The following is a 22,750-nucleotide window of genomic DNA, read 5'->3' on the forward strand; positions in this document are numbered from 1 at the left end:
CCACACTGGCCTCCTCTCTGCCCTGACACTCCAAGCTCCTTCCCACCTCAGGGCCTCTGTACCTGCTGTGCCTTCTGCCTGGAAAGCTCTTCCCTGGGTCTTCTCATCAGGCAGGCCCTGGCACAATGTCACCTCCTTAGAGAGATTCCCTGGCTGCCTTTTCTAAGCATGTCTCTCCTGCCACGTCACGTCCCCATACCCTGTCTTATTTTCTTGGTTAACACTTTTCACTACCTGAAGCTACCCAGCTGACATATGTGTTTAATGTTCTTTTCAGTCTCACTCCCTAGAAAACGGGCACAATGAGAGTAAGACCTTTTCTGTTGGTCACTGCCACGTTCCCAGGGCATGGCATAGAGCTGCTAAGCAGCTTGTCCAAGATCCCATAGCAAACAAGTGGCGCAGCTGAGATTTCAATCCATGTACATAGCTACTACACTATATTGCTTCCCATTCTAATAATTTTTTTTGAGACAGGGTCTCACTCTCATTGTCCAGGTTGGAGCACAGTGGCAGGATCATGGCTCACTGCAGCCTCTAATTCCTGGGCTCAGGTGATTCTGCCTCCTCTGCCTCCCTCTTGAGTAGCTGGGACTACAGGTGCCCGCCACCATGCCCGGCTAATTTTTTATATTTTTAATAGAGATGGAGGGGTCTCACCATGTTGCTCAGGCTAGTCTTGAACTCCTGGCCTCAAGTGATCCTCCCACCTCGGCCTCCCAAAGTGCTGGGATTAAAGACGTGAGCCACCAAACCCAGCCCCATTCTAATAATTAATTAATTGATGAATAGATCCATTGGCTCAGCAGAGTCCCATGGTGGTGAGAGATCTGAGGGAAGCTAGAAGTCTTCAGCCTCCTGCCTGAGGACCTGGGGGAGCTTTCCCCAATGCCCATGATGATATCTTGGGAACCTTTTTGCTTCCTCCCCAGATGGTTGGGTCACCTCCAGGGTGTGGGGACTAAGAGCATGGCAAGGCTCAGCAGAGCTCAGCAGGTAGAGGTGGATGGACATCCTGGGGTGAGGTGCCTGAGGCCAGAGAGTCTCAGCAGCGCAGGTCCTTCCAAGCCTGCCCTGTCCTGCCCCACCATCACACAAATGGGCAGGACTCTGCCTCCAGAAGGGAGTGGACTCCCCTGGGCTCAGGTGATTCTCCCTCCTCAGTCTCCCTCTTGAGTAGCTGGGACTACAGGCACCCGCCACTACGCCCGGCTAATTTTTTTGTATTTTTAATAGGGATGGGGCTCTCACCATGTCGCCCAGGCTAGTCTTGAACTCCTGGCCTCAAGTGATCCTCCCACCTTAGCCTCCCAAAGTGCTGGGATTACAGACGTGAGCCACCAAACCCAGCCCCATTCTAATAATTAGTGTAATCCAGCAGGCAGGCGGCCCGAGATTCCAGCAGGAGGCACACAAGTCAGGAGAGAAAAGAGACCTGAAGTCTGGGAACAGGAAGTACCTGCTCCCTGCATAGGACAGCCTGATCTTGGGAGCAAGAGTGCCAGGCAAGGGGTGGGGAGGAGAACAGGAGAGATGGGAAGCACGTCTTGCCATCCCCTCAGAGGCCTCCTTGCAGGGAACTGAATGACACTCTAGTGCAGGCTGGATGAGCTCGTCATGCTCCCCACCTGGTGCCTCGAGACTGGTCACTGGGGAGCCGAGGAAGTGACTTCCTCATGCTCGAGCTGGAGAGTGGGGCCTGTGGAGGTCACAGTGCCCAGGCCAGTCGCCTCCGGCTTCACCAGCCTCATGCATGTGCCCAGTGTGCCCTTAGAATTCTACCTCTGCGTGTGCTGTGGGGAGGACGAGCCAGGAGGCTATACAGCACCTGATGGGGCTTAGCACTGAGCCTGTATTATTGTGTTAGGTTGGTGTTAATAGCTACTGTTACTGATGATAGTATTTTTTTAATGCAGGGGCTTGGGCCCCACCTACTGAATCCAACCCTCATGGGTGGAACTCAGGCAGCTGCGTTTTTTAAAAAGCTCCCGAAGGTATTTGGCAGGGATTGGAACAGGCAAAATTTTCACTTTCCACTTCATTTCTTCATGGTTTCTTTGAATTGTTTATACTATGAACATTTTTTTAAAAGACTAGATTAAAAATACATACACAAATATATCGTGGGTTTGGGAACCGCTTGCTAGAAGAGGCTGGGCAGGGTGGGCAAAAGAAAGACACAGCTCCCGGGAGGGTGGGCACAGCCCCTGCTGGGTGCTGCCAGAAGTCACCCAGGAGCACCAGCAGGAGATGCTTAGAGTGTGTTGCCAAATATTCAGCATTAACCCCCCCTTCCCGCCCCCAAGGCACCACGAGTGGCAAACAAAGAATCCTGCTAAAAGAAGCTTTTGCTCCTCCTCTCCCACTGGGAAGAAAAGCGGCTACCAGTTGGCAGACTTTTCCAGAAGATTCCCTGATAACCTCCCCACCCCCGCCCTCCACACTCACCTAGGCTGGGCCACCTTCCTTCCAAGAGGTCAAGGACTCAACAAGTTGCCAAAGAGAGGCGGTTTGGGCAGTGACTGTCTGGCATAGCCCAGGGTCTGCACTGTCCCAGGAGTGCTTAGTCACCTTCCAAAACAGGAGCCATGGCCCTTCCACTCCCCCATACACATCTGTCTCTTTTGGTCAACGTGCAAGTGTGTGTGTGGATGTGCCCCGAGAGTGTGGTGAACTAACCCGAGATCCCCAGCATCCAGGTACGACCTTGGTGCCTGACCCTCTCTTCCATTGGGGCAACCTTAACCCATCACCCCCTGTCCCTGCTGTATCTCAGGGATTGGGACATCTCCCTTGGTTACTCAACACCCAATGCACAGAGAGGGCACCAGACTGCTGCTAGTCACACAGCAATGACAAGGCCAATCCAGGCATCTGGCCATGAGGCAACACCTCTGCCAGCATTCCTGCCCGCCCTGTCTCTAGCTCCCAGCCTTCCACAAGCTTGGACTTCTCATACTGACTGTATACCTTGTGGGGCTCCTGGTCCTTCAGAGACCCCCACCCTAACCCCAGCCACCTCCTCTGCTGATCCTCTTTGACCTGCAAGACATGGGGGGGAGGTCGGTAACTGGAAGAAAGTGCTGAGCTCCCAGCAACACTGAGCCAGAGAAGAAAGGCAGCAACACACAGTCCAACATGAGGCCTGCTGGGAGGCCTGCGGGGAGCAGCATGAACCTCCTGTACCAGCCACTGTGAGGACCGCCACGAACCTGCACCTGCTGGGCCCTGGCCCCACACAGCTGCGCCTGTCAAACACCTGGACACTCTGCCAGCCCCTCATACAACATCTCCCGCACTGCACAAACCATGGATTGTACAGCCCATACCTGCACCCACCTCACCCAACAGAATTCCCTCCACCACCAGGCGGTCCCAAGGAAAGCTTATACACCATTTCATTCAGGGTGGGGATGGGCCTCTCTGAAGATAACCCTTTCCAACACACTGACCATGGTTACCACCATCACTGTCTCAAACACACAGTAATGGCAAGAAGCGCGACTCCTGGGCAGGCTTCCCAGATTTTAACATCCACAATCACCCTGGTGTCTTGTTAAAATGCATATTCACATTCTTCAAGTCTGGAGTGGGGCTCTAGGCTTTGCCTTTCTAACAAGCTGCTAGGGATGCTGATGTCGCTGGCCCAGGACCACTTCTAAGGTCTTAGGGCAGTGGTTCTCAAACTCATCTGCAAATTAGAGTTATCTGGGCATCTTTTCCAAAACCCAGATCACACCCCAGACCAACTCTCTGGAGGACCCAAGAGTGGCGTGGCTGAAGCCAAGCTCACTTGGAGTTCACTGGCCCCTCTCTGAGTGCCAGGTGCTATCCTAGGTGCTGGGTGCAGAATAGCCCATACTCTTGAAGTTTACAGCCCAAAAAGGGAGGTGGGTATTAAACAAGGGGCCTAATCAGTAAACAGCATGAGTCTAGGCCAGGGAAAGCCATAAAGGAAATGAATAGTAATAAGAGAGAGAAAATAGGTTGGGCGTGATGGCTCACGCGTGTAGTCCCAGCATTTTGGGAGGCCAAGGCAGACAGATCATCTGAGGTCAAGAGTTCGAGACCAGCCTGGCCAACATGGTGAAACCCCATCGCTACTAAAAATACAAAGAGAAAAAATTAGCTGGGCCTGGTGGTGGGCGCTTGTAAGCCCAGCTACTCGGGAGGCTGAGGCAGGAGAATCGCTTGAACCAGGGAGGCGGAGGTGGCAGTGAGACGAGATCGCACCATTGCACTCCAGCCTGGGCGACAAGAGTGAAACTCTATCTCAAAAAAAAAAAAGAGAGAGAGAGAGAGAGACAGAAAATGGAGGAGGCCTCGTCAGATTGAGGGGTCAGGAAAACCTCTCAAAGGATGTGACCTTGAGCTGAGACCTGAAGGCTGAGAAACAGCCATTCATGAAAGGAGCCAGGAGATGGCGTTCAGGCAGAGGGAATGGCAAGGGTAGAGATCTGGAGGGGAGAAGTGATGGCAAGTGGCAAGAGAGTAGGGAAAGGAGGGCCCATCTGATGTCTCAGCCCTCACCCGTGAGGCACAGAGCTTGGCCTGTCTGGGTGAGTCTGTGCTCTCCAGCCTTGAAAAAAAGGAAAAGAAGGAAAAAGGGAAGGTCTATTCTCATGACAGCCCAGGAAGAGCAGCCCCCACCCCTGCCATAAGTATCACCCAGGGGCTTAGCCCTGGGTCCTGGTCTAAACCCAGCAGTACAGGTAAGGGGAGAGAGGAGAGCCCTGGAGGGTCCCCAGGAAGAGCAGCCCCCACCCCTGCCATAAGTATCACCCAGGGGCTTAGCCCTGGGTCCTGGTCTAAACCCAGCAGTGCAGGTAAGGGGAGAGAGGAGAGCCCTGGAGGGTCCCCAGGAAGAGCAGCCCCCACCCCTGCCATAAGTATCACCCAAGGGCTTAGCCCTGGGTCCTGGTCTAAACCCAGCAGTGCAGGTAAGGGGAGAGAGGAGAGCCCTGGAGGGTCCCCAGGAAGAGCAGCCCCCACCCCTGCCATAAGTATCACCCAGGGGCTTAGCCCTGGGTCCTGGTCGAAACCCAGCAGTACAGGTAAGGGGAGAGAGGAGAGCCCTGGAGGGTAGAGATCAGGCACCTACCTCTGGCTGACAGCTTCTTTGTGTTGATGATCTTGGCAGCATACTCCTGGCCGGCCAGCACCTTCACACACCTTCGAACCACCGAGAAGGCTCCCCTAGGAGGACAGAGAAGGTGGAGAGGGTGAGAGAATGCCCGAGGGCTGTGTCTCTAGGAGATGTTGGAGTTCACATCACCGCCCCATGCTAGAAGGAAGCCCTTCATCAGAGCTGCTCAAGCTCACAGGGGCTTCTGTGATCGAACTCAGGGACAGAGCGAGGCCAGAGAGACCCAGAAGATGGATCCAGAAGCAGAAGATTAGAAACTTGGCCTCAGGTGACAGAAGCCTGGCAACATCATCAAAGTTGGGCTCACCATGCTGTAAAACATTAGAATCATGTAGTGTTAGAACTGCAGAATCCAGGTCTCTGAAAGTTTTTAGTTTTTTATTCTTTGAGTAGGTAAACATGGACATGGTTCAAAGTTCAAAAGATATAAAGGTATAGGTAGTAAAATGACTCCCTCCCACCCCTGTGCTGCAGCCTCTGAGGTCCCCTTCCCAGAGATTACCACTGTTACCACGTCCTCGAGTCTCTTTCCACAGATGTTGTCCCACACACTAATGGTACTGGACTTTGTATACTGTTCTCCACCTTCCTTTTTTCAGTGAATAATATATTTTTAGAGATCCTCCTTCCATATCATAACATAAGAGTTCCTTGTTACTTAGTATGTAATTGTATGGCTGTCCAATCCTTTATTCAGCCAGCCCCCTACTGATGAGCACTCAGATTAGTTTCAATCTATAGCCATTACAAACAATGCTACAATGACTAGCCGTGTATGTGTGCATTAGAATTATATCTCCTATGTATGCATGTGTCAGTGTGGGATACATTTCCAGAACTTATGTTATCTGGTCAAGGGGTAGGTGTTGTTTGCTGATTTCAATGGATAATGAGAGATTGTCCATATTAAAGATTGTACCAACTCACTTTCCCACTAGAATGCAAGGGTGCCTGTTTCCTTTGCCCTTGTCAATACAGTGTATTATCAAACTTTTTTATATCTGCTGAAGAGACAGGTGGAAAATGGCAATTTGCTGTAATTTAATTTGTAATTGTCACATTAAGAGTGAAGCTGAGCATCTTTTCATGTGTTAAGAGGCTCTTGGGATTTTATCCTCAAACTATTAGTAATTATAAGAGAACTTGGGGCAAGGTCTGTGAGTTTTCCAGCTCACAGGGGAAAACATCGTCACCACGTAGAATGTGGCCCATTTCCTACCTCATTTGATTTTTCAGTAAAAGCTACAAATCTAGATATTGATGAGAAATTTCCCAATTTTTAAATATTGGCACCTATTCCAAAAGAACTTGAGGATGGTATTAGGCCAAACAAAACTTGTCTAAGGGCTAGATCTGGAGTCTAGATGCCATTTTGCACTCTTTGCCACAAAGGCCATGCGCTCCAACCCCTTCATCTACAGAGGAGACTCCTAAAGGGCCCAATACTGACCGTAGTCACCACTGTAGCACCCTAACCCCATGCTAATAGCAAGAAGAAAGTCTCCTGGGCAGGCTTCCCAAATCTAAATGTCCATGGAAATCACCCAGGCACCTTGTTAAAATGCAGATTATGATTCCTCAAGACTTTGAGCTCCAGTGTAGTTCAGTGTAGATTGCTCAAGGTCAAATGGTTCATAACAGGCAGAGCTGTGTCTAGAACTCAGATGTTAGCATTCTTGGGTGTGTGACTTCCACACCAAGTAAGGCTTCCACTTCCTGGCATGCTGGGCCATGCCCAGGTTTTTGACATGGCTGCACCCATCACATCCTCCAAACTCGGATGCCCCATCCCGAGCTTATGAGCAGCTCCGAGCCCACAAAAAGATGAGGCTGACAAGGCAGGGGAGGATGCTGGCAGGCACCGAAGAAGCCTGCAGGCTAGCAAAGATGCCTGCTCTGCACACAGCCCTGTGCATGGTATCACTGGCTTCATGTCTGGGCAGCAGGAAATGAGCGGCTGGGAAACTGTGAAGAAGGATGAGGAGGAAGGAGCCAGGATATGGACTAGAGACCAAGAAATATAACCTTGTAGGAAAGCTAGAAAGGGCCAGAATTCATGGGCACACAGAGGGCCTCACACAGCTGTGGTTCCTCCTTGGGGCGTGCAGCCTGTCCATATGCTACCAGGAAGAAAGCAGCAAGACCCCAGTCCCCTCCCTGAGACTCTCCCCTGCTATGCGGCCCCTCTTCCGTGCTTCCAGAGCACCCCTGCTTAGAAAAAATTCACTTTTCTTCCTTCATTCCCACGCTTCTGGCCACCAGCTATGAAGGGGTTTTTTTTCACACCAACTGATTCTTTGGACACCAGTTGGGTATCCTATAATTCAGTTATGAAACTAACTACCTAGAGTTAGTGCAGACCCCACAGGTTAAGGGCTAAGTCCTACAAGACTGTCCCCTTGCTTCAGATACCAATCACAAATAGTGGGTCCTCAGGTTACCCACAATTCTGTCCACCCAGCTAGTGACTGGGGGATCCCACAACGCTCTTCTTTTATAATTTTCTATGATGACTCACAAAACTAGGAAAACGCTTACTTAACACTTACCACTTGTGCGTGTGTGTGTGTTTACAATAAAGGTTATGATAAAGGGTACAGATGAACAGCTTGATGAAGAGGGGCACAGAGCAAGGTCTGGACGGATCTTGAACACAGGAACTTCTGTCCCCATGGAGTTGGGGTGTGTCACCTTCGGGGTATGTGGATGTGTTCACCAAACCGGAAGGTCTCCAAGCTCCGTACTTAAGAGACCTTTATGGAGGCCTCATCACTAGGCATGATTGATTATTAACTCAATCCCCAGCCCCCCTCCCCTCCCTGAGAATGGGGGGAGGGGCAGAAAGTTCCAAGCTTCTGGCCACGGTTTGGTCTTTCTGTGACCAGCTCCCATACAGGCACCCACCCAAAGCTGCCTCTTTAGAACAAAAGATGCTCTCATCACCCAGGAAATTCCAAGGCAGTTGGGAGCTTTGAGTCAGGAACTGGGTTCTAAGACCAAATATTAGAACAAAAGATGCTGTTAGTACCCCCATCACTTAGAAAAGTAAAAGGGTTTGGGGAGCTCTGTGCCAAGAACCAGGGACAATGACCAACTATATATTTCTAGATTTCTTATTACATCATATCACAACCCTACATCCCCATCTAACTCAGATTGGTGGTGGCTCCTCCACCTGCTTATTTCTCCCACCCTGACAGTGAGTCAGGTGGGAGGGACAGGACTTTCACTTTCTCCTCTCTGCCCCCAGTGCTTAAATATCCAGTGTCTAGTGCCGATAGAGCCTCCATGAGTGTTACTTACAGGAGAAGGAGGTAGATTTCAGCAAGAGTGAGAGAAACTGAAGTGAGACAGGAGAGGAGATTTTCAGATGGGGTGTTAGGAATAGGAAGTCATCTAAGGAAGGTGGGGGACAATTGGTCTCTCAAAGGTGCCCACCCTACCCAGGCATGGAGATGGACCCCAAAGACCTTTAGGTCCCCCTCTAGCTGGGGGCCATGATTCTTAAAAGCCCTATGAGAAAAAAGCTTAAAGTAGCCACATCTGGGCAAGGTTCTGAGAACTCTAGGAAGAGAAGGGCAGAAAGCGGGGAAGGTTGTGAGCTCCAGGGTGCAGGAGCTGGGTCTCATCCTGTTCACCAGCACCTGACAAAGCTTGGTCCAGAGCTACAGCTCAACTAATATGTGTGGGTGGATGGAGGGATAGAGGAAGGGATGGTTGGACAGGCGGAGGGAGGGATGAATATAATTTCTCCATTAGAGAGGCAAAACTCCATTCTAGGTAAAGACCTTAGATCAGTGATTATCAAACTGGCTGCCTCAGAATCCCCTGGAGGATCTTTGAAAAAACAGATACTGGCCGGGCATGATGGCTCACACCTGCAATCCCAGCACTTTGGGAGGCCAAGGTGGGAGGATCTCTTGAGCCCAGGAGTTTGAGACCAGCCTGGGCAACATGGCGAAACCCCGTCTCTACTGCTGAGCATGGTGGTACACGTCTGTGGTCCCAGCTACTCAGGAGGCTGACGTATGAGGATCACTTAAGTGCCGGAGTTGGAGGTTGCAGTGAGCTGAGCTAGCATCACTGCACTCCAGCCTGGGTGACAGAGCAAGACTCTGTCTCAAAAGAAAAAATAAGCAGATTCCAAGGTCCCACCCAGACCTCCTAAATCAGTGCCTCTGGGTGTAGGTCCAGGGAATTTGTAATTTCATTTTAACTCTGTCTGTGGGTGATTCTTTCCCAGGCAGCCCAGCACTGCCCAACGCCTTCCAGGGAAGTCCTGCTGTGTATCCTGTCTCCCTTGGAAATCAGCACAGATGGGGGCCAGCGAGGGGGGCTCTGCGCAGGGAGGCCTGACAGGCCCCATGAGCCTGGGCTCTGGCTCAGTGAGCCAAGGCCATAAGAGCTACGTCTATAAAACAAGAGAAGCCATACTTGCTGAAGTTCCTCTTCAGAACAGCACCAAGCTTTTGTGTAAATTAGAGGCTCCTCACTGAAAGTCCATGCCGTAGGTGGGGTAATGTGGGGACCCTGGACCCTTTGAAGGACACCCTGTACATCCAAATGTAAGCAAGTGCATTTTTTGGAGGGAGGTAAGGGTGCATAGCTTTTATCAGATGCTCAGAGGGAGGAGTTTCTCAAAACAAGTTTAGAGCTTCTGATCCAGAGGGTACCAGCCCCTCACAAGCGCAGAAGTCTTCTTCCCTTCAAATGTACGTTCACCATTAAGCACCCTTTTGATCCTCACAGCAATCCTGTGAAGTTGGAATTCTGATGTCCCATTTAATAGATCAAGAAACTGAGGCCTCAAGTGAGCAGGCATATTCTTAATTGAGGCTGTGAAGAGAATCCAGGTCACTTGCACTTTTTCTTCTGACTCAACCAACAACAGAAAAATGTGGTCCTCAAGAGCAGAGGCTCTGGGGTCACAAAGACCTGTAGTCCAATCCTAGCTCACCCCCAACTCTGTGACGCTGAACTTGACACATTACCTTTCTGCGTCTTCCTGTTAGAGGGCAATAATAGCCTCTGCCTCCTGGGTTTGTTGGGGAGATTAAATGAGGTAACTAGTGCAAAACACTTGGCACAGTACTAAGCACATGGGACATAGCTGGGGAAGAAGGGGGTCCGAACGAGGAGAGGAAAGGGGCTGGGCTGCTACCTAGGCGGCCCCAGGCTCCATCCCTGCCTGCCGTGGCGGTGGAGATCAGAGGAAAGTCATAGCCAAAATGAGAGTGAAGGCAGTGAGTCGGCAGCCCTAACCTCCTCCCTTTTTCATCTTCTGTTTAAAAAAAAAAAAAAAAAAAAAACATGTTTCTGTATTCTTGTCCTGCATGAACAAGTGGCCATAGCCCAGAAACCTTGGCAAACAGAAGAGCCAGCCCACTCCTCTTGTGGCCCTGAGCTGAGCAGGCAGCCAGCAGACGGGTGGGTGGGCCAGAGCTTGGGAACAGGACAGGGCAGGAGAGGCAAGGAGGCCAAGGTGGGGAGGGCAAGGGTGGGAGGCGATGGCCAAGAGTCCCAAGAGGAAGGGATGAGGCCTGGGTGTGAGGGCTGTGGCGGATGGCCATGGGCAGTCCTGGAAGTGCCTGTGAAAGTGTTCCTGAATTCCTCGAGGGGTGTAGGGGAATGCCCCTGGGTGCAAAGGAGGAGGGGTGAGGGAAGTGTTCCTGGGTGCAAGGGGCGGGTGTCTGGCCATAGGCGTGTATTGGCAACCTGGTCTAGCCCCTAAGAGTGTGATGCTGTGAGGTTGTAGGTGTGACAAAGCACATGTATATCACCCTAGGTATGAAGCGTGCATCCATGTGAGCCAGAGGGTCACAGAGTGTAGGCAGGGAGGGGTGTGTGGGGGAGAGACAGACAGGCAGACACTGGAGGAACCAAGTCTCAGCCCTCAGCCCTGCTGGGAGGACTTGGGCAAGAACCAGCCCCAGTGAGGGCCGCAGTCTCTTCATCTGCAATGTGGAGGCTGGGGTAAGGGTGAGAATCAGGAACGCCGTGGCTTTTCAGCTCTAGCGTTTCATACCAGTGCCATTCAACAGAACTTCCTGTGTTGATGCACACACTCTGAGCTGTCCACTGCGACAGCCACTAGCCACAGATGCTACAGAGCACTTGAAATGGGACCAGTGGAACTGAGCACCAAATTTCTTATTCTATTTAATCTAAATAACTATATGTGGCTAATGACTGCCACATTGGAGAGCGCGGTTTTACATAGAGAAGAGCAGGCACTCCTGAATCAGACCAAGCAGAGTTCACATCGTGGGTCAGCTACTTCCTAGCAAGCTACTTCACCTCAGTAAGCCTGTTTCCTCCCCACTGCAAAGTATGGATAATAATAGTACCAACCCTATGCAGTTGTTTCAAGGATTCAAAGAGATAATAAGGTAGGCAATGAGTTTGGCAGAGTCCCTGGGGTATAGTAAATGCTCAAGGAACAATGCCTTGTGTAGGCATCATTATCCACAAAGAGAGGACAGCTGGCATCATCAGAAACAAAATGGACATTGTTTGCCAAGCTCGGGGAAGAAGCAAGCCAAGGTGGAGGTGTGTGAGAGCTACAGCGAGGTGGAGAATGGGCTGCTCACCAGGGCTCAGTAGCCTGCCCCTGAGGGTGGACGAGCAGGAGTGTGGGCAGGCAGGGAGGCCCCCCTCCAGCACTCCGGCAGACAGACGGAGAGGGCACAGTGACAGTGGGTCCGGCGCATGGCTGAGAATGTGGGAACGTGCTAATGGGCTGTGAAAAGCAAGATTCACGCTGGGAAATTGTTTTCTAGCTGCCTGGCAGGCAAGGTGGCCTGGGCGTAGCTGGCTGCCAGCCCACAGGGGCCCACTGCCCTCTCTGGCCTGAAACAGCAGGAAGAGTTGACATGGCAGCCAAGTGCAGCTCCAGCAGCAGTAGATGGGGACTCAGAAGTCCTGAGCCCTCACTCAGCTTGGCTACCAGCTTGCTTACTCTTCTGGGCCTCAGTTTCCTCATTTGAAAGATGTGACCAGCCCCGCTCCCTTCTGGGGCTATTTGTGAGGGGTCTCTGCTACCCAAGACTGGTTGCTGCCACTTTCTCTAAAGGAAGCCCCTTCACCTTCACCCCAAGCCACTCAGAGCCACATTATATCTGTGAGTCTCAGCAAATAGGAACACTTTCTATCGATCGTGGCCTTCTGGGGATAGCACTCACCCAACACTTCCCTCCACTCTGGGCTCTGTGGGGGTCTGATTGTCTGGGCCCCTTACGGTAGTCTTTAGTGTCTGCTCTTCATTGACTGTTTCCTCAAACACGCTCAGGTCTCCTTCCTTCCAGAAAAATAAAACTCCCTCCTCAAATAAAACAAAACAACCAAGAACCTTTCTCTCGACCCAGCAGCCTGGGCTGTTTCCTTCCTCCCTTCTTCTTTGCTGCCAAACTTCCAGAACAAATGTCCGACATCCGCCGCCTCCTCTTCCCACCTCCCACACTCCATGAACCCACCACAATCTGGCTGCCGCCCCCAGGGCTCCATAGAAGAAATGCCTGCGCCAGGTTCGCCCACCCATGCCTCCTGCCACCCTCACCACTACCCCTTGCAGTCCCCGCTGGAGCCTAATGCACCTTGCCTGCCCCACCCCAGGTAGCATTTGGCCCCACTGAACACAGCTTTGAGCTCGCCCTTCCTTTTGTTTCTGGGTCGCCGTGCTCTCCCGGCCTCCTCCATCACTGCCAGTGCCTTCGCTGCCCCACCTTCCCTCAGTATTGCTGCTCCCGGCCTCTTTCCATCCACCCTCTTACCACTCCCGCCCATCCCCTCTACCAGGGGCCATTAGCTGTGATCTCTGGGGTGGCTCTGGGCATTTGTGAACCCACTTAAAACTGTATTAAAATGATTCTGTGTCTGTGCATTATTCTGGGCAAAGGATGCGTAGTCATCAGCTCTGCAAAGCAGTCCATGACTCCGCAAATAGTTAAAGCCATTGACCATCACCCAAAACTGAAATCCACATCCAGAGCCCCCTCCTGTCTTAGGAACTCTAGCCCCGTATTTCTGGCTACTCATTATCTTGCCTAGGTGCTACATGGCAGGTACCTCATAATCAAAGCCCAGTCTCTTCCCCAAAATTTCCCCACTCTTGGTTAAGATACTTAAGAAGCATTTCACTTCTCTGAGATGAGCTGGGGGTGATTTCAGAAAGTTCCTGGTCAAATGCAGATAGATCTGTTATCTGTAAGAGAATCTGCATCCAAAACCCCTTGGTGGTCAGTAACACGTAGCCCAAGCTGGCTCATCTGATCACCCAGGATGTGGAACCCAGAATAGACAGGTTAGAATGCCTGGGGGAAGGAAAAGAGCTGGGGTTGGCCACAGAGGCAGCACCACGCACTGGGCTAGAGTTTGGGCCACATGTGGCTGCATCAGAACCTTGTGTAGCCCATAATGTCTTACTTTTGAAGTCCACCCCCTCCTATTCCAAAGCTGAAGAAACTGGGGCCAAGACTTTGAACCCAGGACTGCTGATTCATAGTCATTGCTTTTTCCAATATCCAGTACTCTCAGATTAGAGGGGGTCCGACCTTGAGGTCCATAGTTGGGCTTGGAGTAGGAGGACCTGTGGACAATAACAGCATTCTGCGTGTTGCAGTGAGTGTGCATTTTGGAAGGGGGAGAGTACCCACAGCTTACTTGAGATTCTCTGAGGGCTCCTAATTCCCAAAACAGTTAAAAAGCTGGGGTCAGTGTCATTCAGAAACAATGAGAAGCTTTTAGGCCTCAGCTTACCCATCTGTGAAATCAACTGTTGATAAGTAATTTTTAAGCCTTCTCTTTCTTTCCCATTTAGGCATTAGTACCTTTTGTTAATAATAAACAAACAAAACACAGCTATGCAGCTTCTCAAATGGCAAATAGATCAGAGGAGATGGGGCTGGATGCTCACTATCCCCTTTGCTTGACTCTCCCCACTTCTTCCCAGCTCTGTAAGCAGAACTCCACAGAACAAAGCATTATACAGCCAGAAAATTCTAGGACCTGTTACTGAAACCACACCTCTCCCATCCTCTCGACTGCCTGAGGCTGCAGCCACCCACTCCCAGACTCTAAAAGATGCTGCAGGGACGCAGTGTGCTCGAGCTGTCCCGCACTGCCCCCCCGCCCCCAAACACCAATCCAGCAGAAGTCTCGTGGGGGACACAGAAGGGCTGGGAACCGGAAGAATCTGTTTGCTGCAGGGAACACTGAACCAACAGAAGTTCCAACATATTCCTTGTTTTGGCTGCGCAAGGGTTTTTTTGAATGGGTCACAAAAAGAAAAAACAGAAAAATATCCTATTTTCTCTTTACAGTGCTTAAAGGCAGGGCCGGAGCCCAGCAAGGCAAGGGATATGCCAAGGGGTGACTTTCTCCTCTGTCTTCGATGGCCTGGCCCTGTCCAGAGTATACACCACAAAGGCTTTCAGAGGTCCACGGGTCAGAGAGAGAGAGGCCTCCAGGGGTAGGACAGCCAAGCACTGGAGTGGACAGACACTGGAGTGTCCAGTTCTCATGTGTCACAGGCTTGTGTAACCATGGGCAAGGCCCTTGCCCTCTCTGGGCCTTAGCTCACCATCTGTAAGACAACAGAGCCCTCTTCCCTCCAATATACTGAATCGAACTGAGGGTACCATGGCTCTAAACCATCTCCCACTTCACTTTCAGTAAAGCATCTCCCCAGATGAGGGTAGGGACCTAGGGCAGGAGGCCTGCAAGGAAGGTAAAGCCATGGATGAGAGTGGGAATTTGCACATCTCTGCTGCCAGAGCACTAGCTCCTGAGGCCGCAGCCAGCTGTGGGATGCAGGAGCAGTTCTGACCATTGGAATGTCTTCCTTCTGTGGAGCTGAAAGCTACCTCCCTTACTCTACATAGTCGGCAGCTCTGCCTCTAGGGCCTCTCAGGCCCCAGGACAACTCTGCAGACACGAGGGGTTAGGGAAGGGGGAGACATAGTCCCCAAGGGGTCTCTTCTGTCTGCTAAAGCCCCCCAATTCCTTGGTGTTCTCTCACTCGATTCAGCTTCCAGATCTTCACCACCCTGCCTGGCCCCCTCTTCCAGACAATCTACAGGTTTTTAATAGTCCTGCTAGGACCCAGCATCTGGAAATTGGGGTCAGGCTGAACAGGCCAGAGAAGAGTGGGACCCCAGATCCCCCTAGGGCTGACATGCTCCACTGAAATACATACCTCAGAGCTTTTGTCTGAGTTGTTCCCACTCTCAGGAACACTCTTCTACCCTCTTCCCTCTGGTTAACTTTTCCTCCTCTCTCTTACTTTCTCTCTTTTTTAAAAATAGAGACAAGGTCTTGCTCTGTCACCCAGGCTAGAGTGCAGTGGCATGATCATATCATAGCTCATTGCTTCCTCAGACTCCGGGGCTCAAGCAATCCTCCCACCTCAGCCTCCCGAGTAGCTGGAACTACAGGCGTGCACCACTGTGCCCAGCTAACCTCTGGGTAACTCTTATTCAGCCTCCAGCTCCCTAATGTCACCGCCTCAGGGAACTTTCCCTGATACCTCCCTCACCCCAACTAATTGAGGTCTCTTTGCAGCTCACAATTCCACGCATGTGGCCAAAGCCCTTATCCAGTTGCATTTAAATAATGATTTCTGAAGTGATTTAATTAATGTTGGCTTTGCGCTGGATTGTGAGCCCCGTGAGGGCAGAGACTACTTAAGTCTTGCATGTGGTGCATGCTGGGCTCAACCTAGGCCTGGGAACAGAGTAAATGCCCAGGAAATACCTGTTGAAAGGACGCAAGGATTCCAGAAGTGTTCCTCTTCTTATATGACCCTAAGACACCAAGGCCCTCAGCCTTCTCCAGCACAGAAAGTCTCATTGGCCTTAGAGTCCCACCTGACACCGTGGTAGACAGCCATGCCACACGAGGACCTAGAGGACCTGGGCTGGGTCTCAGCAGGTTGGGCTGCACCTGCACTCAGCAGGTTGCCTGGGGTAGGAGGCTTCCTACAGTGCCACAGAGAAGCTCCAAGAGAATGCCACAGGTGGTTCACATGCAGAAGGGGACTGCAGCAAAGAGGGACAGAGACAGAGGCAGAGTGAGACCAGAGAGGAGATGGAGAGAAGAGCACAGAGAAAGACAAGCCCTGCTAGCACCATCTTGCTATCCCTGCACTGGGAAATGGACTTGTGCTCTATGCCCTGTCATAGCCAGTGTGTGTGTGTGTGTCCATGTGCATGTGTGTGCTCCCATGAGCTGTGTGAAGACACATATGTGTGTGTGAGCACGCATGCATCAGCAACAGGATGCGAGTGTTGCACTCCGAGGCTCTGCCCTCACCCCACAGAAAGGGCCATGGCCCCGAATGCAGGGCATGCTGGCAGCAGTGTCACTGTGTGCTTGTGGAGGGAGGTGGGGAGGAAGGGAGGGAGGGAGGGAAGCTCAGCAGAGTGTCAGTGTGTCTCAGCCTGTGTGGGGGCGGCTGCGCGGGGGCGGAGGGCTGCAGCGTGCACCAGAACATGTGCGTGCCTGCCGCTCTGATGGCTTGGAGGAGAGGGAGGAAAGCTCGTCCCTTCCCTGTTCCTGCCACCCTTTCCTTGAGGTCTTGCCCCTCAATTTCCTGTCCTTTGGCCTCTGGTCCCTGCACGTCATCTAGTCCCCTAGCCGGGGCCGTGTCTCTCCTGTGGCCTTGGACAAACCACTTCTCTCTGAGTGTTGGCTCCCAGAGACCAAGGCAAGGACCATCTACACAATGAGCAGAGCATCTCCATGGTCTTTACAATTCCGATGTTCTGGAGGTCTGCAATTTCCCATGTGTGCCCTCCACAGAGGGAGGCTACAGAGGGTGGCATCTCTAATGTGGCATTGCAGGCATCTCCAGAGGTATTATGATCCCCATTTTAGAGATGGTAAAGCTGAGGCACACAAAGGGCAAGTGATTCACCCAAGATGGCCCAGTAAATTAGAGGCAGAATCATGATTGGAAAATCAGCAACATCTGAGTTCCCCTGGCCACATGGCCACTGCTCCTCTTCCCTTGTTAGTGAGCAAGAGGGAGGATGTTCCCCACATACGGCACCAGTCATGATCCCTCTCAGCAGTCTTCCCCCCACATGCTGGGTGCTGGAGACCTGGACATAATCCCCTGAGCCAGTCTCTCCACCTCCTCAAGCTGCGGTCTCCTCATCTGTAAGATGGATGAGTAAGCCCTGCCCACCTCCTTCAGAGATGAGCTAATGGATGAAAAGCCTCACCGGCCCCAAAGTGCTGTGGATAGGAGAGGGTATAAGAGGTGGAAGAAAAGCACGGCCCCCAGTCTTTGGGTACATGGATGCCCAGTGTCCTCTTTCCAACGTGACATTTTCCACCCAACAGCTCTGCCTGGGAAAGGCAGGATTGCTAAGCACATTCTACAGATGTTAGATCTTGGGTTCCATGAGAGGACTTGAGCACCCAGGCCCCAGGACCTCAGTACAGGGAGTTGCCTCTGGGCCACACTGCCACCCGTGGATCAACCCAGGTGAGAAGGAGCTTAGGTTGAGGAAGCTGCCCTCTCCTCCCTGTCAACCACGCTGGCCAACTGCAGCTTTGGCAACCCCTTCTGCAACCCCAGCTCTGCCTTGAGTCAATTTCAGATCTCTGTTTCTAGAGAGAAAAGAGTGGGCTGAGCTCTCTCTCTCTAGTCTCTCTTCCTCCCTCTCTCTCCCTCTCTCAAGTAAAATCTCCTTCGGAGACTCTTCCTATACAGCCCAGTGATGACACAGGCTGCAGGGCAACTTTCTGCCTTTCTAACCTCTCCTGGGGGTAGGATCAGAAGCCCAGAGAATGCCAATGGCTGGAAAAGGCTCGTTTTCCACTTCCTTGAACGTGACCCCTTCCCTGGGCCCTCTGGTGCATCCGTGGCAACCCCTTTGCCCAATAACCAGCATTCTTCCCTTTCTCAGAGAGGTCTTTGGAGAAGGCTGGATATGCTGGGAGCTCTGGCCTGGCCACTTCAGTCCACACTGAACCCTGGAGCTGGTGCAGCATGTCTCCTGCAAGCTTCGGTGCCGCTAGGGTATGGGCTTTTATTTCTCTCATCCTCAGGAGAGAAGAGGATTGGGTCAAAGGAAGAGGGATGAGCTCATCTCTGGATCCCAAGAGACAGCCCCACCCCAACCTTCTAGGAGACCGGAATCAAGTTCTTGACTCATCTGAATTCATACGCTTCAGTGGAACCTGCAGTCGAGTAGCATCAAGAGGCTCCAGTAGCCCTGCCCGGGGCCCTGGCCCCAGTCACAGGTTCCCAGAGGGCTGCCCACCAGGGCTGGAGAAGAGAAGCTACTCTCACATCCATAGCCAGCCCTGCCCGGGGCTCCTCAAAGGCCTGCAGTCCTGAGCCAGACCTCACTGGGCAGGATGCCAGAAGCCCTCCAGAGGGATTTGCCCTCCTCTCCTGCTGGGCAGCCCAACGCCTTGAAGGAGACCCAAAGGCTCCCATGTGCCCTTTTAGGGCCAACCTGGCTGCCTTTTCCAGTCACCCTGCTAGTGATCTGAAGTGGGTTCTGGAACGGGGGCTCAGCTTTTGGGTGGTGACTGCAGTGTCCCAGCTGGCAGGGACCGTGGATCGTCAATTGAAGGATGGGCCCTGCAGGTACCCTCATAGCTTCCTCCCACAGAAGAGGCCAGCCAGGGGGGACCACGGTTTGGTCAACCTCCTCCCAGCCCCAGATGGGCCGACTCCAGACAAAAGGTACAAGCCGATCCCATTCCTCACTTTCAGCCTTGCCCAGCCTTTGAGAACAACAACCGTCACCTGGGTAGCAATCGGCACTGGGGGCCTGCCGTGTGCCAGGCTCGAGGCTGCATCTCTACATGCACTATCTCATTGAATGCTCACAGCTCTTTTTATCTCCAGACTACAGGTGGGGGTAAAGAGGTAGCATAGCCTGCTTCGTGTCACAGAGCTATGGGTGATGAGGGACAGAGCCTGTGTCCCTAATGGCCATGCAGGGCATTGCCCCTCCCTGCACCACTGGATGCTCAGACTGAAGCTGCTGTGCAGAGCAGGAGCCCCAGGCTCCTCAGTGATGTGGTCTGGCCTTTTTTAACACAGACATCAGGGGTGCAGAATCAGTCCACTTTATCCCCTTGTCTCCGACACAAGCTTCTGCAAACTTAGGCTCATACACAGTCTTCCCGATGTCCTGCAAGCTCCTGACATTGCATGCAACATTTCGTAGGTTTGTGCGTTTTTCTGGGGAATGTAGATTTAGACTTTCATCAGATTCCTGAAGGAATATGTGACCTAAAAAAGGTTAAGAGCAGTCTGATGGTTCTGGAAGGAAGAAGTCTGAAATTGATTAAACAAGGCCTAGCTATGCCTACTACCCTTGGTTTTCCTGCCATGGCCACACCAGGGCTCTTTTGCCCCTGAAATTCTCTGTGAAGGCTCACGAAGGGTCTCTCTGCCAAGTCGCCCCCACAAAACCCAGTCTTAATGATATCCATCTCCTCTTGGGGCAAAACATCACTTTTATTTTCACTTTGAGCGCTCGAGTCACATCTCAACTCCATCTCACTGTACTGATGACGCAGTCCTGCCAGAACCCAGTCTTGGTCACTCCCTGAAAGGCAGCTTCGTGGCTAATCAGGGAATTCTTGGGTTCTAGGCGAGCACTGGAAAACACCTGGAGAGGGGTCCCTGCACAAGTTTGTAGACAGCCTCGGTCCTCCAGAGCAGCCCCAAACATTTTGCTTCTGCCCCTACCCGCAAAAAAAGCACATTCAGAAAAGCTGAAAGTCTGCAGATAAGAGTGAACACACGTACACATGGGGGTATATGTGCTCAAGGGAGGTGGTGCATGCCTGTAGGATAGCCTGTGTGTGTGTGTGTATGTGTGTGTGTGTGCAAGCAGCCTTCCTGTGTACAGCCACAGGGCCACCTCCCACACATATGCAGACACCAGCATGAGCTCACACATACCTATAACACTCATACTCCCACATAAGCCTGTGAGCCCAGGCCTCACACATGCAACACATGCGTGTGCACACACGCGTACATCATCCTGTGTGCATGACCCCAGTCTTCATGTAGATGTGCATATCAAGACCTCACAGGAACACCATTGTGTCCGCATCTCATATGAGCATCCTCACACACCCCTAGACCTCACACACATGTGCCTTCCTATGTGCACACAGCTCTAAACTGCCATACATGTGCACATTTAATGAGTCATGTTTACACCCTTGTTCTCATTCAACCCAGCCAACAGCACTCTTGTAATACTCACACACATGCACCCTTGCCAGGCACACTTGCATTTTCAGGTCTTACACACGAAGCACCTCTTCCTGGTGCACACGCATGAATGCTTGCACACCCTTGCAGGGCACACCAGCATACCCCAGTGTCACAAGCAATTTCCCTCAAAAGCCCTTTTACAGCCACACATATCACTCCTCCTCAAAATGCACACTAGTACACACACATTCAGAACTCACACCAACACACACCTGCCTCCAGGGCCCCTCCCCCCATGCTCCTGCTACCACAGCAGAAACCAACCAGGGCATCGGTGCTCCTTTGCCCATAAGGCAAACTCTGCCTCCAAAATGCACCTAACCCTTGACCCATCCCAGGATCCTCCAGAAACCCAGCTGGGGACATCCAGGAATCCCTCCCTGACACTCCACACCCGACTGGGCCACCCTCAAGGGCCTCCCCTCTTTCCTCATCTTCCCATCCTTCTCTACACAGCAGTCATCAGGGCAGAAAATGAGCTCTGGGCTGGGCAACTTTGCCTGTCCAGAGCCACTGCACCCTTCATACCCTAGCCCCTGAAACAGCGGTGCTCCCCGCTACAGCTTGCCTGATTGCCCCTCCCCACCTCCCAACACCCGGGAAGCCTGTCATGCTCAGATATTAACCCCTACTGTACTGATGCCCTCACTCCTGGCAGGAGCTGAGAAGGGGGAGGTGGGGAGGGAGAAGTTGGCCACTCTGTACAGTCGCTGTAGATGTCTAAAGTCAGGAAGAACTACCGGGAGCTGGTGAATTCTCTGTCACTGGAGGTATCTAAGTGGAGGGCAGATGGCCACCTCAAGCAAAACTGAGAAGGAATTCCAGCTTTGGACCCAGCTGACTAGGAAAATCCCTTTTTAACCCTAAGTCTCTAAGAATCTGTGTGTACCCAGGTTGTGTGTACTTGTGTGCATTGTGTGTGTATGTGTGTGCACTGGCATACACTGTCAACCCTTCATCCCTACATACACACTCGCCTGGCTAGCTTGGCACATCTGTGCACCCACAAACATGCCCACGCCCGACTCTGGATGCTCTGTACACAGGCAGGTGCCCCCAAACCCATGCAGCCTGCCTTCATCTGCGTACACAGGAATGCTCCCCAAGCACCGCAGGCACACACACCCTGCTAGAGACCCTGACCTCCCCACCCCCCATGCCCTCCAGGACTCCCTGAGGCACAACTCACTTGCCCAATTCCTCGAAGAGCTGGTACTCTTCCGTGAAGCGGGTGCAGGTGATGGTGGCCATCCTGGCGCTGGGCAGGCAGGTGAGGCTTGGGACTGGGGGACCAGGACTGAGGCGCTGCTGCTCTGCTCCCGAAGCTAGGGACCACTTGCCTGCCCGTGCTGCCGAGTGCAAACAGAGAACCGGTTTGACTGATGAGCCCGGGGCTTCTGAGCATGGCACTGTGGCTGCTCACAGCCTAGCGAGCCTTCGTCAGCATCCAGGTCCCCATGGCAACCACCTCCGAAACGCCCTGTTCCCGTTGCCCCGGTAACTGCCTCCCCAACACCTGCCTGCCTTCCACTGCGAAACCTGCTCTCGGACACCCTGACCATACCGCACACAATACTGCAAGCCTGTGTGGGCCTGGGGGTGGGATGGACCCAGCACCCCTGGGGTGATGGACCCAAGGAGGGGCTGGAGGAGGTGGAATAGAACAAACTTTGTCCACAAGTGATCTTTTCTCTTCCCACCTCCCCCACGCCAACTGTGGGGCCCTTGTAGCAGACGGGATGGGATTAAGTGGGGCAAAAAGGCAGTTGCCATGGTAACAGCCAGTGGGTGCCGCATTCCGGATGGTCCCCAGGAAAGAATGACAGGATGCTGTTACCCTGGCAACTTCATCTCTAGAGAGACAGGTATTGCCCCGTTGCCCTGGCAACAGCTGGGTTCTAAGGTTTACAGGGAAACGATGGCTAATTCACAGGGATGGCTCTCCCTCTGTGGATCACTGTAGTCTCTGTAACTGTCTCTCTGTTGCCCTCCGTATTTTTTTTTTTTTTTTTTGCTTCTGCCTCTGTCTTTCTTGTTATGCTCGTGCTCTTTCAGCTCTCTTACCACCTTGTCCATCACACTAGCACTCTAGCTTGGCGCAGAAGTGCAGAGGACACCCCAGGATTCTGGAGGGAACAGCCCTGACTGCCTGCTCATCCCCACCTCTCACAGCTGTGACAGCTGCTCCCCTCCAGAGCCCTCCTCTGCAACCTCTCCCCAACCCAATGCCCCCAAGGGGACCATGGAAATCTGGTCTCCTGATACTCATGTCCCAGTTTCTGCTTGTGCTTCCAGTCAAGGTAAAAAAAAAAAAAAAAAAAAAAAAAAAAGGGCGAGAGGGGGCTGTG

At 52.3% G+C, this 22,750-nt stretch overlaps 1 protein-coding gene across 5 annotated transcripts in view; it reads right to left on the bottom strand.

The window, feature by feature from the left end:
* Positions 1 to 21,957, bottom strand: part of CAMK2A (calcium/calmodulin dependent protein kinase II alpha) — a 69,687-nt gene extending 47,730 nt beyond the window's left edge. For 3 of the 5 annotated variants that reach the window (XM_054555044.2, XM_054555043.2, XM_054555045.2), the window contains exons 1-2: positions 21,592 to 21,957; positions 5,102 to 5,196 (exon numbers count right to left, since the gene is read on the bottom strand). In XM_054555044.2, the coding sequence (XP_054411019.2) occupies positions 5,102 to 5,196; positions 21,592 to 21,653 (157 nt within the window). In that variant the 5' untranslated portion in view covers positions 21,654 to 21,957. 5 annotated transcript variants of the gene reach the window in all.
* Between the last annotated feature and the right edge of the window lie 793 nt (positions 21,958 to 22,750).

The sequence above is a fragment of the Pongo abelii genome, chromosome 4 (genome assembly GCF_028885655.2).
Source record: "Pongo abelii isolate AG06213 chromosome 4, NHGRI_mPonAbe1-v2.0_pri, whole genome shotgun sequence".
NCBI lineage: Eukaryota > Metazoa > Chordata > Mammalia > Primates > Hominidae > Pongo > Pongo abelii.